Source organism: Schistocerca americana, chromosome 2 (assembly GCF_021461395.2).
Source record: "Schistocerca americana isolate TAMUIC-IGC-003095 chromosome 2, iqSchAmer2.1, whole genome shotgun sequence".
Taxonomy (NCBI): domain Eukaryota; kingdom Metazoa; phylum Arthropoda; class Insecta; order Orthoptera; family Acrididae; genus Schistocerca; species Schistocerca americana.
The window spans coordinates 381,451,388-381,468,583 of record NC_060120.1 but is presented as its reverse complement, the minus strand read 5'-3'; the positions used below and the strand labels follow the sequence as shown (position 1 = coordinate 381,468,583).

Below are 17,196 nucleotides of genomic sequence, written 5' to 3'. Positions count from 1 at the left end.
AAAAACAGTGACAGTGTCTGCTCCTTACGTACCCAATTATTCTTCAAGAACTGTGAACTTTGTGGTTAGGTTTGACTGCTCGTAGGTATTCAACAAGAAACTATTGTAGCAGTATGTGGAGTTTTGCCTGCTAACTATTAATGAGGCTTATCGAAGGTTAAATAATAGTGCACTGGCCATATAACTGTATAGTATTGGGGATTGTGTAAAGTGAAAACTGAAGTACTGTGAAACGCAACTTAGCACCTGTTGGTTACGTAATTTACAGTAGTGTAGGTGTTGGAATCAACAACCCATTTTTCAGCCAGTGTAGCAATGCAGTATGTCGACACCGAGGACAACAATCAACAAACGAACATAAGTGAAGCAGGTTGAACTGCCACAACTTCTACTGGTATCTTATACAACCCGTATTCAAAGTACCCGCACCTAAAACTGCCACCTTAAAGTGTCCATACATTATTGCCCTAACTGTTACTCAAGTCCAAAATTTGTACGATTGTAATTCATCTTTCAACAACTCTCCTTTAAATCATGCATGATGTCTCGAGACATTCATTACAGCCCAATTGTTCAAATACTGTGAAAGTTGTTAGGTTCCTTTTGTTTTGATTGATTAGACCTGAGAGAGGGCCTTATTGCCCATTTCTTGACAATGTAAATAAATCAATATAATTAATTTTATCTGTCTGTACTTATTTTCCAATAACCATTGTCTTGTGGTTATATTCATTTGCCATTGTATTTCTTGTAGTATTCTCCCTCCATTCAGCATTGCTATTTTCACTTCTCTTGTGCTTACATTTCATTTATACTCTTCCTTTGTGGACTGCTTTATTTGACCAGCTATAGTTTTAAAGCAGGAACGAGAGAGCAGAATGATGTTTGAAAATACACACACACACACACACACACACACACACACACACACCAACCAGGTTCGCTGTCCAAACACTTCGAATAGCACTTTGATATTGAATAACCTACTGTTTATGGTCAGATCGAATCTCATTTATTATAATTTGTGCATGGATAAATGTTTAGCCACATACTAGACTCTGTGGATGTCCTGTATTCACTGTCCAGTACTATTGTAAGATTACAATAATTAAAACTGAATTTTCCTAATATTGCTGTATTTTGATGTATTGCAATTGAAAATTCATGTTTTTGAGCAAATTAATAGTAAAGGAAGATTCGTCTAAATGCGAACTTTTAGAAACAACAATAATTGCTATTGAATTATGCTGTCTAGCTTGCAAAACATAATATGTATTTCAGTAACACTGTTTTAACTGTGAAACGCAGTTACTCTGAAACTAAAAGAGTGCAAAAGTTGCTAACATATTCCAACATTAGCTATATGGATATTTCACTTATTTATATATACTTTTGACTCACTTTATCAGGAAGTTACTATTGGGTATTTGGAATTAGCACAATTTTTAGGTAAACTAAGTAGCTCTTTAACACCTGATAACCAAAGGAACATAATAAATACTAATGTTAAGTCAGAAGAAACCCTGTCAGTGTTTGAGATTTTTATGTGCTGTGCACATGTCGTAAAAATAACACTATCGAAGATCTCTGCAAAACAATAGAAACAACTGGATAAAGAATCCAACTGCTTTCTTACAGGTGGCGGTATCTTTTTATGAAAATTTATCTGTAGTTTACTTTATACTTATCAAACATTTAAAGGGTCGGTTCTAAATTATTGAAGAAAAATGCAATCACCAAAGTCTCTTCTGAGAGACTGTGCCACCAACTCATCAATACTTCATTATAGTGGAAAAATAGTCATTAACTGACTGTATTTAAACAGACAGTCCCGCAAAAGTAAATTGTGAATTGTCAAATTTTAGCACATGCAGATGTCCCATGCAAAATGGGAAATAGCATTTCAGTCAGTTTTAGAGAGATTTATGTCTTTGTTCAGTATCACCATTCCTGAGATGAATCATTCAATCTACACATAACATATTCCATAAGATATCAATTTATATAACAAAATAGTTAGATAACGTTATTAAAGAAACCAAAGCACAAGTACAAAATTGTCCAGCGAGTTTCTTAAAGTGAAATGAAATGGTTACATGTTGTTCTTTGCTGAAGTAATAGTGTTTATGCTTGCACTGTAATACTTATAAGAAGTTTACATTTATTATATATCTTGTAACAGATTGTCACCAGATCAATACACCAAGACTCCAGCAGGAAATTATTTTGTGAGACAATCAGTATGCAAGGGCCTCCTACCTGAAATTTTGGAAAACTTACTAAGTGCCCGCAAACGAGCAAAGGAGGAGTTAAAACGTGAAACTGACTCTTTTAAAAAGAAGGTGCTGGATGGCAGACAGCTGGCACTTAAGATAAGTGCAAATTCTGTGTATGGATTCACCGGGGCCCAAGTGGGGAAACTTCCATGTCTTGAAATATCTGGGGTATGTGAATCTGAAAATTTACAACTCTAGTTTCACATTTATCTTTTAATGTGTGTGTGTGTGTGTGTGTGTGTGTGTGTGTGTGTGTGTGTGTGTGTGTGTGTGTGTTTGTGTTTTGGTGGCACTATCTCTCACTAATAGTGAAAGTTATTTTTGTCCTTTTCATTGCACCCATGAGTTTTTTTGGTGTCGCTTATACAAATACATTACTGTGCACTTTGTACGTTGTTGTTATCTGAGATTTAGATTTTTATCAGAGATTTAGATTTTTATCTGAGATTTAGAAGCATATTTTCTTACTACCAGGTATAATTTTTTCAGAAAGTTCTATAATTACTAAATCATGTGTAATATAATTTTATGTTTGCCTGCACTTGTATTGTCTCTGTATTTCTTGATTTTCTGATCATGGGTATAAAACAGAAATAATAATTTCCTGAGAACAGAGCATGCGAGAATATATATGGTTCTTTTAGATATTCGTGCTGTATTTCAAATTAAGCTATTCCTAACAAAAAGTGATTTGATTGTTACAGAGTGTTACTGCATATGGGCGTACAATGATTGAACAAACCAAGCAGGAAGTTGAACAGCATTATAATATTGCTAATGGGTATGAACATGATTCCGAAGTATGTATTTCAGTTTATATTTTTCATGACTTGTTCTTTGATCTTACTGCATATCTTTGAGAATAAATGAGGCATACTATTCTAGGTAATTTACGGAGATACTGACTCTGTTATGGTAAAATTTGGAGTGAAGAGTCTTGAAGCTGCTATGGCATTAGGAAGGGAGGCTGCTGAATATGTTAGCTCAAAGTTTGTTAAGCCCATAAAACTGGAATTTGAGAAAGTTTATTTCCCATACTTATTGATTAACAAAAAACGCTATGCTGGGCTGTACTTCACACAACCTGATAAATATGACAAAATGGACTGCAAAGGAATTGAAACAGTCCGCAGAGACAACTGCCCTCTTGTTGCTAACATGATGAACACATGTCTGCAGAAACTACTCATTGAAAGGTACAGTACTTTTCATGTTTAAGCTATTTAGCTTGTGTAGTTATAGTAATAGCTAATATCCTAGGATGACTTATTAACAGAAAAAAAGTTCTTAACAGCAATAAACAACATTATAATTTTCAACACTATTTAACGTCTTTTGTGCATAGTAATATTGATGAACAATTAAAAGCAAGTAAAAAGAGTAATAATCGCAAAGCAATATAAAATCTCATATGGCATTTGAAATGCTATTGAAAAATGATAGTACTGTGCCAAAGTTAATGAAAACCCTAGACGCATCCACAACAGTACTGGTGTCTGTCTGAATGTTTCTTTTCTATATAGCTAGCTTTTGTATATTGTACATTATGTTTCAGAGATCCAGATGGTGCAGTTGAATATGCAAAGCAAATTATTTCAGATTTGTTATGTAACAGGATAGACATATCACAGTTGGTTATAACAAAAGAGTTAACCAAATCTGATTATGCAGCCAAACAGGCTCATGTGGAACTAGCTGCAAAGATGAAGAAACGTGATCCAGGAACTGCTCCAAAACTTGGTGACAGAGTGCCTTATGTATTAACAACTGCTGCAAAAAATACACCAGCATACATGAAGGCTGAGGTGAGGTAACGCCATGCTCACTTAGCACACACATCTTGTTCCAGTACTTCAAAGATTCTGTAACTTACCAAACAAAAGGGTTGGCATGTTGATAGGAGACAATAAAAAAATGCATACACAAATTTCAAGCTTTCGCAACCCAAGGTTGCGTCATCAGGAAAGAGGGAAAGATGAAAGGATGTGGGTTTTGAGGGAGAGGGTAAGGAGTCATTCCAATCCCGGGAGTGGAAAGATCTAACTTAGGGGGGAAAAAGGACAGGTATACACTCGCGCGCGCCCACACACACACACACACACACACACACACACACGTGCGCATCCGTCCATCCATCCGCAAATATTGTGCGGATCGATATGTGTGTGTGTGTGTGTGTGTGTGTGTGTGTGTGTGCAAGTGTATACCTGTCCCTTTTTCCCCCTAAGGTAAGTCTTTCCGCTCCCAGGATTGGAATGACTCCTTACTCTCTCCCTTAAAACCCACATCCTTTCGTCTTTCCCTCTCCTTCCCTCTTTCCTGATGAAGCAACCTTGGGTTGCGAAAGCTTGAAATTTGTGTGTGTGTTTGTGTTTGTGTGTTTTTTATTGTCTCCTGTCAACATACCAACACTTTCGTTTGATGAGTTACAACATCTTTGTTTTTAGATATATTTTTCCCATGTGGAATGTTTCTCTTTATTATATATATATAATAGAAGGAAACATTCCACGTGGGAAAAAATATATCTAAAAACAAAGATGATGTGACTTACCAAACGAAAGTGCTGGCACGTCGATAGACACACAAACATACACACAAAATTCAAGCTTTCGCAACAAACTGTTGCCTCATCAGGAAAGAGGGAAGGAGAGGGAAAGACGAAAGGATGTGGGTTTTAAGGGAGAGGGTAAGGAGTCATTCCAATCCCGGGAGCGGAAAGACTTACCTTAGGGGGGGAAAAAAGGACGGGTATACACTCGCGCGCGCGCGCACATCCATCCACACATATACAGACACAAGCAGACATATATACTTTTGGATTAAAGGAGACCACTCACTGGAAAGCAAAAGTGTGGAGTTATTAACAGGCGCACCCACAAAAAAGAAAGAAAACTTGCTAGCTTTCAGAGTAATACTTTTCAATTGAGAGTACACACACACACACACACACACACACACACACACACACACACACACACACACACACACACACACACTTTTACTCCTACATGCTGCTGGTAAAGCAGTGGATCACTTAAAAATATATCAATTTATTTTTCTTTTCTGTGTGAGCCCGCCATGAACTCAACACCTACACTTTTTGGTGAGTGGTCTCAGTCAATCTAGAAGTATATTTACATTCCACCAGACCTTTCCCATAAAATTAATATATGTTGTTCAATAAAATTCTGGCTGTCCATTTTACACTTCTATTACTAAGCGGCTAACTTGGGGCACAGTCTCAGCTGCAGGTTACCTATCTAGTGTCTTCCAGGGGCAACAGAAATTTGATTTTCAGTATTTCATACACAGCATGCGTATTACCCAGTATATATTCATCCAGTATTTGAGAATGAGAGCATTTACAAACTTTCAAAAAATTTTACATGTAATTTCAAACCTGTACGGAACTTATTCTCTGACATCCTGAACAAAATGATGAAAGGAAAAAAGTTTATTGCTTGCTGAAAGTTACTGCATGAACAGCGAAAATGTAGCATCAGGTGTGACATTTTATTTTAATTAAACACTTCTTTACTACTTACTCTGTCTGTAAGGCATTTTGCACACAGCATTAATATACACTGCTGAATATACCTGCAAAACTATATCATTGTACAAAACAAATTTCATAAGATTTGACATAATAAACATTGAGTTGTGTGAGAAACCAGTTTTTCTTAAAACAGAACACAAATTACCCAGGGTGTACTTATTAGGATTTGACAATGAGAGCACTTAGCAACTTCCAAACAGACTTTAAAAATAATTTCAAACCTTTTCATAGTTAACTTATTTGTGAAGCAATCAAATGTGTGAGCTGTTTTACACATCGGAGTTTGATTCTTTAAAGACTCAGGGGTTGGTATTTACTGGTCAGTCCTATTCCATGGATTGCACTGATAGTGGTGTCTAGGATATGGAAAGAAGTAAAAGATGTACATTCAATTTAAATGCAGTATAGTGCAATAAAATTACTGTGGAGGTAGCCTTCAGTGGAGTAGTAGTAGTTTCCCAGTTTAATTCAGTGTTAAGCGCTACCACATTGCTTATGTGACATTTAGGGCTGGTTGTGTAAAGCAGTTGAACTCAGATTAATGCAGAAAATGACCTCAGATCAAGTGAGCCCAGAAATTTTCTTTGTATAAACATTAATCTCAGATTATTTCACCAAAAAGTAGGATCAACTTTGACTGGTGAAACTGTGCCAATCAGGCCAAAGTTGAACTGCAGTTGAGAGTTAACGACGTAGTGACATTATTAGAACTATGTTCCCCCCTTCTCATTCCTCTGCAACAGAAATAAGGGTTAAAAAGAGGTAAATAATAAAAGAAGCTATTATTAACACAAAAAATGGTAAATAAATAAATAGTATGTGCGGATGGATATGTGTGTGTATGCGAGTGTATACCAGTACTTTTTTCCTCCTAAGGTAAGTCTTTCCGCTCCCGGGATTGGAATGACTCCTTACCCTCTCCCTTAAAACCCACATCCTTTCGTCTTTCCCTCTTTCCCAATGAAGCAGCCGTTGGTTGCGAAAGCTAGAATTTTGTGTGTATGTTTGTGTTTGTTTGTGTGTCTATCAACCTGCCAGCGCTTTCGTTTGGTAAGTCACATCTTCTTTGTTTTTAGATAAATAAATAAATATGTGAATATGCCACTCTCACACTGCTGAAGCTGGACATATTTTTTTTATCTGTGAAGTTGGATATAGAATCTATAGGCTATGAATGCAGATGATAACAGATCTCATAACAATTCATGGAGACGACATGTAATTAATGTGATTATTGCCCATTTCATAATGATTGACCCCTGACTTTGAGCTCATTTTCTGGTCACATTGCATTGTGAACACCAATATTTTATACGGTGCTGGAATCATGGAAATGCCTACTTTTATTTGGTGTGTGAATACTTTATCATAATTGAAATGGGATGGCATATGCTGTAATCTTTAAGAGAAACTGTGCTTTTTCTAGCATGTGTCAGCTTTAAGGACACACAAAAACCAGACTGCAACTAGGAGAAAAAACTTTCCTTAGCACAGTTTAAAGGTACAACCTTGTCCTATTCACTTGTGTTTCTCTGATAACTCATTTCATTGCTGTAGTGTCAAACGCAAGACACTACAATTGAGCTTACAATCATAGTTATTGCAACAGAGAATTTTGGTTACATCGTATGTCTTCACTAATAAATACTTCTCGTGCTTGTCAGTATAGAGTTTGTTTAGCAATTGGTTGAGAAGGTGCAGTGTATGCGAGGCTGTGGTGAAGTGTAGCTGTCACATCAGTGCGCTGCCACTGTTGTAATGTGCCATAAGCACCTGTTCATCAGCAAAGAATGGTAACTTCATAGTTGCATTCCAGTATGCGATTGCCGTGTTCAGTTTTTGTTGCAAATGGAGGGAAATAATATGGGAAATTGCAAATAAGTGCTCAATATAGAAGAAACTCACAATAAATGAACATTAATTACTTTTGAATGCATTACGGGAACAGCAGTGATCAATGTCTTATAAATATTTACTATTAAAAGTCTTGATCACGATTTATTTATCAAGGTGACCGGTTTCGACCACTACTGTGGTCATCTTCAGACCTACAAGTTGTATACAAAGCTCTAATTACGAGGGCTACATACATTAAAGAAAATACATAAAGTTATAAAGCTATTAAACATTGAATTACCATTGAGTAGGAGCCTCTTTCTGTTGGAGAATCACTACTGGAGGAACCAGTGCACGTCTTACTATATATAATGGAGGCTCCACCCACTTCTGACTGCATGATGTCATTACTAACCAATGAGTTATAATGTATCAATTTCCTTTTGGATTGCATCATGTTGGAGAGGTAATTTCAGTATCCTATGTATCATAGTTTTAAAAAATGCCATTTTGTATCTTGATGGATGGCATGATGTAGCATTTATTATTACGTCGGTTGATGTGGGTATTCTATAAATAGAAATATTATGTTTACAGTTTAAAATTTCTTAGTTAAAAGAACATTGTCAAGAATTAGAAATAAGTACACACTAAACTTAGCTTATTAAACAGCTATTGTCAATTAAGAAGCGTTAAAAAATATTTGAATATGTAGGAAAATGAACTTCGGTTTGGCAGTACATGGGTTGCCCTCTCAAGGCCTGTCAGTGAACCATTTGGAACCATTGGTTGCCATGGTGAAGTTGGACGCCGTTGCAAAGATGAGGCAGCAGGCTTTTTTCACTGAAGTTGTTGTAAAGTCGATAGTCGAACTAGTGGTTGCCATGGTGAGGACAAACGCCAGTGCAAAGATGTGGCAGCAGGCTTCTTTCCAACGAAGTTGTTGTGAAGTGGAATGGCGAAGACTGTCACGTCAGACGATGTATTATTGAGCAGCAACATGTCTTTATTGAAACGATTTTTAAAGAGTAAGCTACAATAAACTGTAGCTGACATGTATACTACATGCTGCATAAATATGATAAAAAGTAGTTGTCCGTATATATGAAATATTATCTATGAAGTTGATATGTAGATTACATGTGCCAATTATTTTATAGGCATTGCTATTCCTCAAGTTAGATGCCAGTCTTATAAGCAAATAAAAATGAAAGAATTTAAAATTATAAGCCATAGTGTCAAAAATAAAAGGATGTGAATTAGCAATATGCAGTCTAAAAGCATATAAGCAAAAATTCTAAAACAGATAGTCAATCATAAAATAATGTTTGGTAAAATACAATTACAATGTAAAGGTAAAATATTTGCTAAAAGTCTTAATAATTTAAAAAAAAAATTAACACGTTTCAAAGAACATACTACTGGTACCGCACGTATCAAATCAATATTTGGTCAACATCTTGATGGATACAATCATTCTGAGGGTTGCATTTCTAGCAATTTGAAAATATTACACACTGTGTCAAGAAGACCACTGCTAAATACCTTAGAAGAAATTGAAATCTTTTCACTTCACAAAAGTAATCCATTATCTGTTTTAAACGAACAACTTCAGTTCAAAGACAAACATTTCTTTGAGCTTTTCGATGATCTGCTTTAGAATGTTTCCTCTTCTGTGTTTAGTTTTAAAAGGTTTTTAAAATTTTTTTTTTAAATTATTAAGACTTTTAGCAAATATTTTACCTTTACATTGTAATTGTATTTTACCAAACATTATTTTATGATTGACTATTTGTTTCAGAATTTTTGCTTACATGCTTTTAGACTGCATATTACTAATTCACATCCTTTTATTTTTGACACTATGGCTTATAATTTTAAATTCTTTCATTTTTATTTGCTTATAAGACTGGCATCTAACTTGAGGAATAGCAATGCCTTTAAAATAATTGGCACATGTAATCTACATATCAACTTCATAGATAATATTTCATATATACGGACAACTACTTTGTATCATGTTTATGCAGCATGTAGTATACATGTCAGCTACAGTTTATTGTAGCTTACTCTTTAAAAATCGTTTCAATAAAGACATGTTGCTGCTCAATAATACATCGTCTGACGCGACAGCCTTCGCCATTCCATTTCACAACAACTTCGTTGGAAAGAAGCCTGCTGCCACATCTTTGCACTGGCGTTTGTCCTCACCATGGCAACAACTTCAGTGAAAAAAGCCTGCTGCCTCATCTTTGCAAAGGCGTCCAACTTCACCATGGCAACCAATGGTTCCAAATGGTTCACTGACAGGCCTTGAGAGGGCAACCCATGTACTGCAAAACCGAAGTTCATTTTCCTACATATTCAAATATTTTTTAACGCTTCTTAATTGACAATAGCTGTTTAATAAACTAAGTTGAGTGTGTACTTATTTCTAATTCTTGACAATGTTCTCTTAACTAAGAAATTTTAAACTGTAATTCGACTTATAACTCATTGGTTAGTAATGACATCATGCTGTCAGAAGTGGGTGGAGCCTCCATTATATATAGTAAGACATGCACTAATTTCTCCAGTAGTGATTCTCCAACAGAAAGAGGCTCCTACTCAATGGTAATTCAACATTTTATAGCTTTATAACTTTATGTATTTTCTTTAATGTATGTAGCCCTCTAATTAGAGCTTTGTATACAACTTGTAGGTCTGAAGATGACCACAGTAGTGGTCGAAACCGGTCACCTTGATAAATAAATCGTGATCAAGACTATTTTTAATAGTAAATGAACGTTAGTTTAGCACAATTCAACAGGAAATGGAAAAGTCGATTATACCAATAAATTTTGCGGTAAAGAATGATATCTGAAGTAAAATTTACCTTAATTGCTTTTGCTGCTGGCTGAGGTCTGAAATATGCTCACTATTTTTATTTACTTAAATTTGGCATATTTCGTGAGGCGATATTTGTCTTGGCTTCAGTTGTCTAGTGGAAGTATGATTCCACAATGCATTTTTGTCAGCTGCAGAAATGACGTGGTTCAATGCGTTTGCCTCATTTTTGGTGCTTCAAATACCATTTCTTCGAATGTGGTTTCTTCTTAAAGTTTATATAAAAAAAATAGTAACATAATTCATTTTTTTCTGTTCACTAGCAAATTATTTGTAACGGCGACCTGCACATTGTTCTACCGTCAACACACACCAAGAGTTAACTGCCGACTAACTACAGTCAAAGATGACTCCAGCGTCAAAGACATTTTACACAACACACAAGCTTCCACTTGTAATCAGTCTTTTTGATATTCTTCGCCACATTTACTAATAGTAATCAATATGCTTTCACTCTCAAAAATATAAGTAAAATAGCATATAATAAGGCAAATTACAATAAAAAAATTCTGACAAAAATAATAAGAAAACATTTACAATTTGGTATCCGGTAGAAAATAATATATCTCCCAGGTCCATTACAAATGCTCCCCAGGGCTTTTGTTGTTATGAACATATACAACAAAATCCCGACCACACTCAGTAATGGATCTGTATTACACAATTAGTACATTAATGATGCAGTCTGATAACCTCTTCCAAATTTGGACTCTTTGAATCTGTGGACTTGTTACTGGCTGTTGTTGCAATGATCCTTCCCCATCAATCTCATACACAAAAAATTCAAGTAAAGAAATTATTTAACATGACAAATATACATGGTATAAAACATACATGAGAAATATTCTAACATACAGCATACAGATTGAAAATAGTAGTAAGATAAAACTCCTTTGCTAGAATAAGATATCTACAACCACTTCTTTGGTCACACTGTGCCAACTGGTTCTCATAATTAAATTCTTTTTCATATTAATGTTAATTTCATTTTGCTTACATATTGTACAATAAAAAATGATACTGGACATATATATAGTGTAGTGTTTTTTTTCTCTATATATTTGCCTTTTATATATTTTTACTTCTGATTTTCTTTTTGAATTTTTTTACTCATGTTTTCTTGTTTTGTATATTTTTTTGCTTATGATTTTTTTTGAATTTTTTATATATATTTTTTTACTCATGTTTTTATTTTGTAATTTTTCTCCCCCCCCCCCCCCCCCCCCCCCCCCCCCCCCCCCCCATGATTTTCTTCTTTTAGTACAGCTAAAGATACATCAGTATTATCTAAAAAAAATTCTTTTTACAATTATTTATGTACACTTCCCTCTCTACTACAATATTACTACAAGTCACATTCTTGTGCAGAGTACTTCCCCTCCCCATAACATCAGTATAAAGAACAATAAATTGCTCATATATCATGAGGCTTTATCTAAAATTGGTTTTGAACCTTATATCTTTGCATGCATGTCTTCACCCACAGGGAAGACTTATCTTCCAAAAATTAGAAAAATTCAGAAATGCTCACTATGGAGACTTTTCTTTGTAAAAAAGTAAAAATAAATCTCTCTCTCATTCTTTGTTACAACAGTGTTTTTTTTCCATTAGTTTCAATTAACATGTGACTTCAAATTATTAATTTATACATGCAAATATACATACTTGGTTGTACAGGTAGTTTTGTTCTAACAAGCATATTCCAGTGGAGGACTTTTGTTTTAGATGATAATAGGTTATTTAAATTTTGAAATTATGATTTCTGTTTATGTAGTTTCAAAGAGACAACATTCCTGAGACCAAATAATTTCTTTGACTTAGGGTATACCGAACGATAAGCATTAGGGTGTGGATTTTCTATGACTTCAAAAGGCCCAATATAGATATCAAAGAATTTTTTAATTTCTGAAGTTAACATTTTTGATTTTTCATTAGATTTGACCAGAAGAAGAAACAATATCTTCTCTCTCTTGCATGGTTAAAGGTGTACATTTAGGAAATTCAATAAGTTCTGATATAAGATTTGGAAGTCTAATATTAAACATAGTCTCATACGGTGAAAATCCTGTGGAACTATGTTGTAGGCTATTCATAATATCTTCAAAATTTCGAATGTGCTCAAACCAGGTTGGATGCTTATGGCTACAATAGATTCTACAAAGTCTCCCAATTTCCCTCATATGTCTTTCTGCAGGATTGGTGGATGGAGAATAAACAGATATAAGTATATGCTTCAATTTTGATCTTTCAATAAACTTTTTCCAAATTTTAGAGGTGAACTGTGAACCATTATCTGATAATATAGCTTTCGGTTTACCCACCTGTGCGAAATAATCTCTTTCAATTTTTATTATAATTTCATGGCTAGTAGCTTTTTTCACTGGATATAGTTTAATTAATTTTGAAAATACATCTACCATAACAAATATGTAACAGTGATCACATTTACTCTTTGGTAACATTCCATATAAGTCCACTGCGATAAGATCTAAAGGTTTTTCCGGAATAATGTTTTGCATCTCTCCACCACGTCTTTGATTGCTCACTTTAACTCTCTGACATTTGTCACAGGTTGCCAATTCTTTTCTTACCTTCTTTCCGATATTGTAAAAATAAACGTTTTCTTGTCTTTTGAATGCACTTCTGTATCCCACAATGACCAAAACTTTCATGTATGTAAATGATTAGCTTTTCAGCATCTGCCTCTGGCCAACACAGTTTCCAATTACCAGAATCTACATCTGTTCTCCGAAATAAAATCCCCTTATGTAATTTGTAAAATTTATCAAGTTTCTCATACCCCTTCTTGCCTAACATTCTTTGATTAATTTCCAACTTTGATCTAAATTTTGATTTTTTTCTAATTTTGTTACACATAGTTCTAATTGTTTTCTCATTTTCCACCCCTTTCAGGTATCTAATTTTAAATTGTTTTTCCTCCTCTTGTTCAAAAATCTCCTTTTCTCCCCCAATGGGTAACCTTGAAAGTGAATCAGCTACTACATTCTCAGAACCTTTTATGTGCTTGATTTCAAAGTCAAACTGTTGCAGAAATATTGCCCATCTGGTCAATCTACTGTGGTATAATTTGCACTCTTGTAAGTAACTCAAAGCTTTGTGATCCGAAAATACTATGGTTTTATGTCCAGTAAGGTAAATTCTAAATTTTGTAAAAGCCCTGTGAATTGCCAAAAGTTCCTTCTCTGTGACTATAATTTTTCTCATGCTTGAGCAACATTCTGCTTGCAAATGCTATGGTACAATGTATCTTAACTCCATTCTCTACTCTTTCTTGAAATAACTCTGCTCCAAGCCCATAATTACTGCTATCAGTATTCAAACAAAATGGTAAATTAAAATCATGTCTGTGTAATAAGTGTTGCTTCCTCAACTCTTGCTTAATTTTATCAAACTCTTCCTGACAACTTTTATCCCAAACCCAGTGTTTTTCTTAAGTAACTGACTTAAACATGGTGCATTCAGACTCTGATCACTTATATGTTTTCGGTAATAACCACATAACCCAAAGAACGACTTTGTTTTTTAGTCTTAGGAATAGGGATTTCTGAATTTGCTTTAATTTTTTCTGGATCTGCCAAAATTCCCTTGTCTGTGACAACATGACCCAAAAATTTTAATTCAGAAACTGCGAATTTACATTTCTCTAATTTCAGTGTCAACCCACCTTTTTTAAGTTTTTTACAAACTGACTTCAAAATCGAAAAATGTTCCTCCCAATTTTGCCCTGTAACCAAAAAGTCATCTACATAAATTATCAGTTTAGACACAAGTTCTTGCCCCAGTACATGATCCAAAGCTCTTATAAATTCAGAAACAGAAGAATTTAACCCAAATGGCACAACACAATATTGGTAACTCTTACCATTGTACAAGAAAGCAGTATATTTTCTAGAATAACCGAAAGTGGTACCTGATGAAAACCCGAGGTTAGATCCAAACTTGACATATATTTCATATCTGTAACTCATCAATATCTTCGGGATGGTCTGTCTGTCTGAACAAAATTTTGTTTAAGTGTCTTAGAGTCCAAAACCAATGTTACTCCACCATCTTTTTTCGAAACTACTACTAGAGGATTATTATATGCACTGATACTCCTTTCTATTATATTATATCCTTCCATCTTTTTCAGCTCTTTCTCAACAGCAGGTCTTTTTGATATTGGAATATTGTATGGTTTTATGAAAAATGGTTCATGAGGTTTTACCTGAAGCTCACACTGATAACCCTTTACCCTACCATGTATGTCACTGAAAACATCACTGTATTCCCACAGCAGATTTTCTAACTGTTGTTTTTGCTTCCCAGATAAATTTTGTGTTTCTGAAATTTTCAAATTTACTAAATTCCCAAATTCAACTTCATCAGTATCAAATCTACGAATTTCAATATTCTCCAATCTATTTTCTTTTAGTAAATTGATACTGTTGAAATTTCCATTACTCTGATCACCAAGTGTGTTCACAAAATTTGTCTGAATATATTCCCTTTCACTAGTTTCTATCAAAAGTTTTCTTCCAACCCAATCAAATTCTGTATTTACTTTTACTACCCAATTCATACCCAAAAGAAAATCCTCATTAAATTCCTGAATTACAAAACATCCATGTGTGAACAACTTGCCTTCAATTAAAAATGTCACTAAAGCCTGGCTTTTGCCAATTTATTGCTCTTCCCAGTAGCACCTTTTATCTTTACACCAACAACTGGCATTTCAACATAATCTTCCCCGCTTTCAATTTCTTGCTTAACCTTTCAGATATTCCCGAGATCTCACTTCCTGTATCAATTAAACATTTACCAATCCATGACCCAATTTGAACTTTTATATAAGGACTGCAAAATTGATCACTTTTCTCAGAACCTGTATCCTCATGTAATAAATCACTTTCAATTTCCCCAAACCTATACTTATCAGAATCATATGGTATACCATTATATGTATTATTTGTCACAGTCATAAAATTTGCACAAGATACAAAATTGTCATCAGTACTCTCTATTATCTCAAATAGCCAAGAATTTTCATCCAAATCACATTGTATACTATTGAAGTACTTATCCTTCAGCTTTTCAAAAATAAAATATCTTTTTCCACCACTCAGGATATACAGTTTCACATACATTAATAAGCATCTTTCGAAAGTTCTTGTCAAAAGAAATAGTTTCACTGTTCAGCCATAGATTCATAAGAAATGTGTGTGTGTGTGTGTGTGTGTGTGTGTGTGTGTGTGTGTGTGTGTGTGTGTCATTAGTATCTGTAAATGTTTCACTTAGGCTAGAAGTTGTATATGTGTCATCATTATTTGTGTAGTCAGATTCTTTACCAACAACATCAAAATTCACACTTTCACATACACCCTGCTTGCGAGCCTTATTCATCCTGGTAACATCCCTGAGAATTTCTGTAATATTCTCACTATTTAATCCATTTTCAACCATGTGTATACCCAACTCCCTATTTAAACTAATGAAACACCTTTCCTCAACACCATCATCAATGCCATTACCATCATTACCAACTTTATCATCAACATCATTATCATTATACATGTTCAGGTCATACACATTCAAATTATCCCCCAAAATATGATTTCCCCTTTCTAAAGCTACCAGATCCCTTTCACCAATATTTTCATTCTCACAACATGCATTCTCTCTTTCATTCACACACGTCTCTGAACTACTATAAATTACATCATCTGACTGTGTTGTTCTTTTCTGCACAAGTGTAAAACTCTGTCAAATTAAATGAATCCCAATTACTTTTATCTACTGTATGTTCTTGTGTACTGAAAATTTTATCTTTATCAATATCATCATTATTTTCCTCTTGAAATTTCTTCAATAAGTAACAACTAATAAACTCATGTGATAGTTTAGGTTTGGAACTGTCATGGTTGGGTTTATGATAGTCACGTCCATTGGTCCTTTCATCATGCTCACCTTCTGCCTCGACCTTGCGGACCTTCAAGGGGGCGTCTACTCGTTTTTTATTTCCTGAATTACAACTGGTTCCTGTTTGAACTGCTGATTGTGGTTCTGCCAATGTCTCTGATCAACATTTCTGTTCCCATTCCTATGCCAAACATAGTTTCTATTGTACTGATCTCTAGCAAAATTTCTGTGATTTTGATCCCTAAAGTGTTCTCTATTTTGTTGATTATTTCCGTGAAAATGTTGTTCTTGTTTTGGATGAAAATTATGGTCCTTCTTTTGAAAATTGTTATATCCCCCTGAAGTTTGACTGACACCATGATAATTGTTTTGTTCCCTTTTTTGAAAGTTGTCATTTCCCCAATTTTGAGCATTACCTTTCTGAGTAATCCCACTGTGTGTTCTTGTTGTTACCCTATCCAACTTTTCAATATAATTGAGAAACTGCTCAACATTACTATCAGGACAATGAACTAAACTCAACTGCATTGCTGATGGCAATCTTCTCTTTAAGGTATCAATTTTGATTAAGTCATCCAAAGGTTTTGTTAAATGAATAAGTTTTTGAAGTTCACTTTTGCAAAATTGTTTCATGCTCCCATCTGATTCTCTATAGTTTCTCCCATTCAAAAATTCACTTTTGATTCTAGTTTGTTTAAGATCATCCCAAAAATTTTCCAG

At 34.5% G+C, this 17,196-nt stretch overlaps 1 protein-coding gene across 2 annotated transcripts in view; it reads left to right on the top strand.

Annotated features, from left to right (window-relative positions):
- LOC124595388 (DNA polymerase delta catalytic subunit) overlaps positions 1-17,196 on the top strand; it is a 173,672-nt gene that overhangs the window by 137,372 nt on the left and 19,104 nt on the right. For both annotated transcript variants that reach the window (XM_047134108.1, XM_047134109.1), the window contains exons 13-16: positions 2,183-2,444; positions 2,981-3,076; positions 3,162-3,472; positions 3,832-4,081. In XM_047134108.1, coding sequence (XP_046990064.1) covers positions 2,183-2,444; positions 2,981-3,076; positions 3,162-3,472; positions 3,832-4,081 — 919 coding nt within the window. The remainder of the gene's footprint in view (positions 1-2,182; positions 2,445-2,980; positions 3,077-3,161; positions 3,473-3,831; positions 4,082-17,196) is intronic.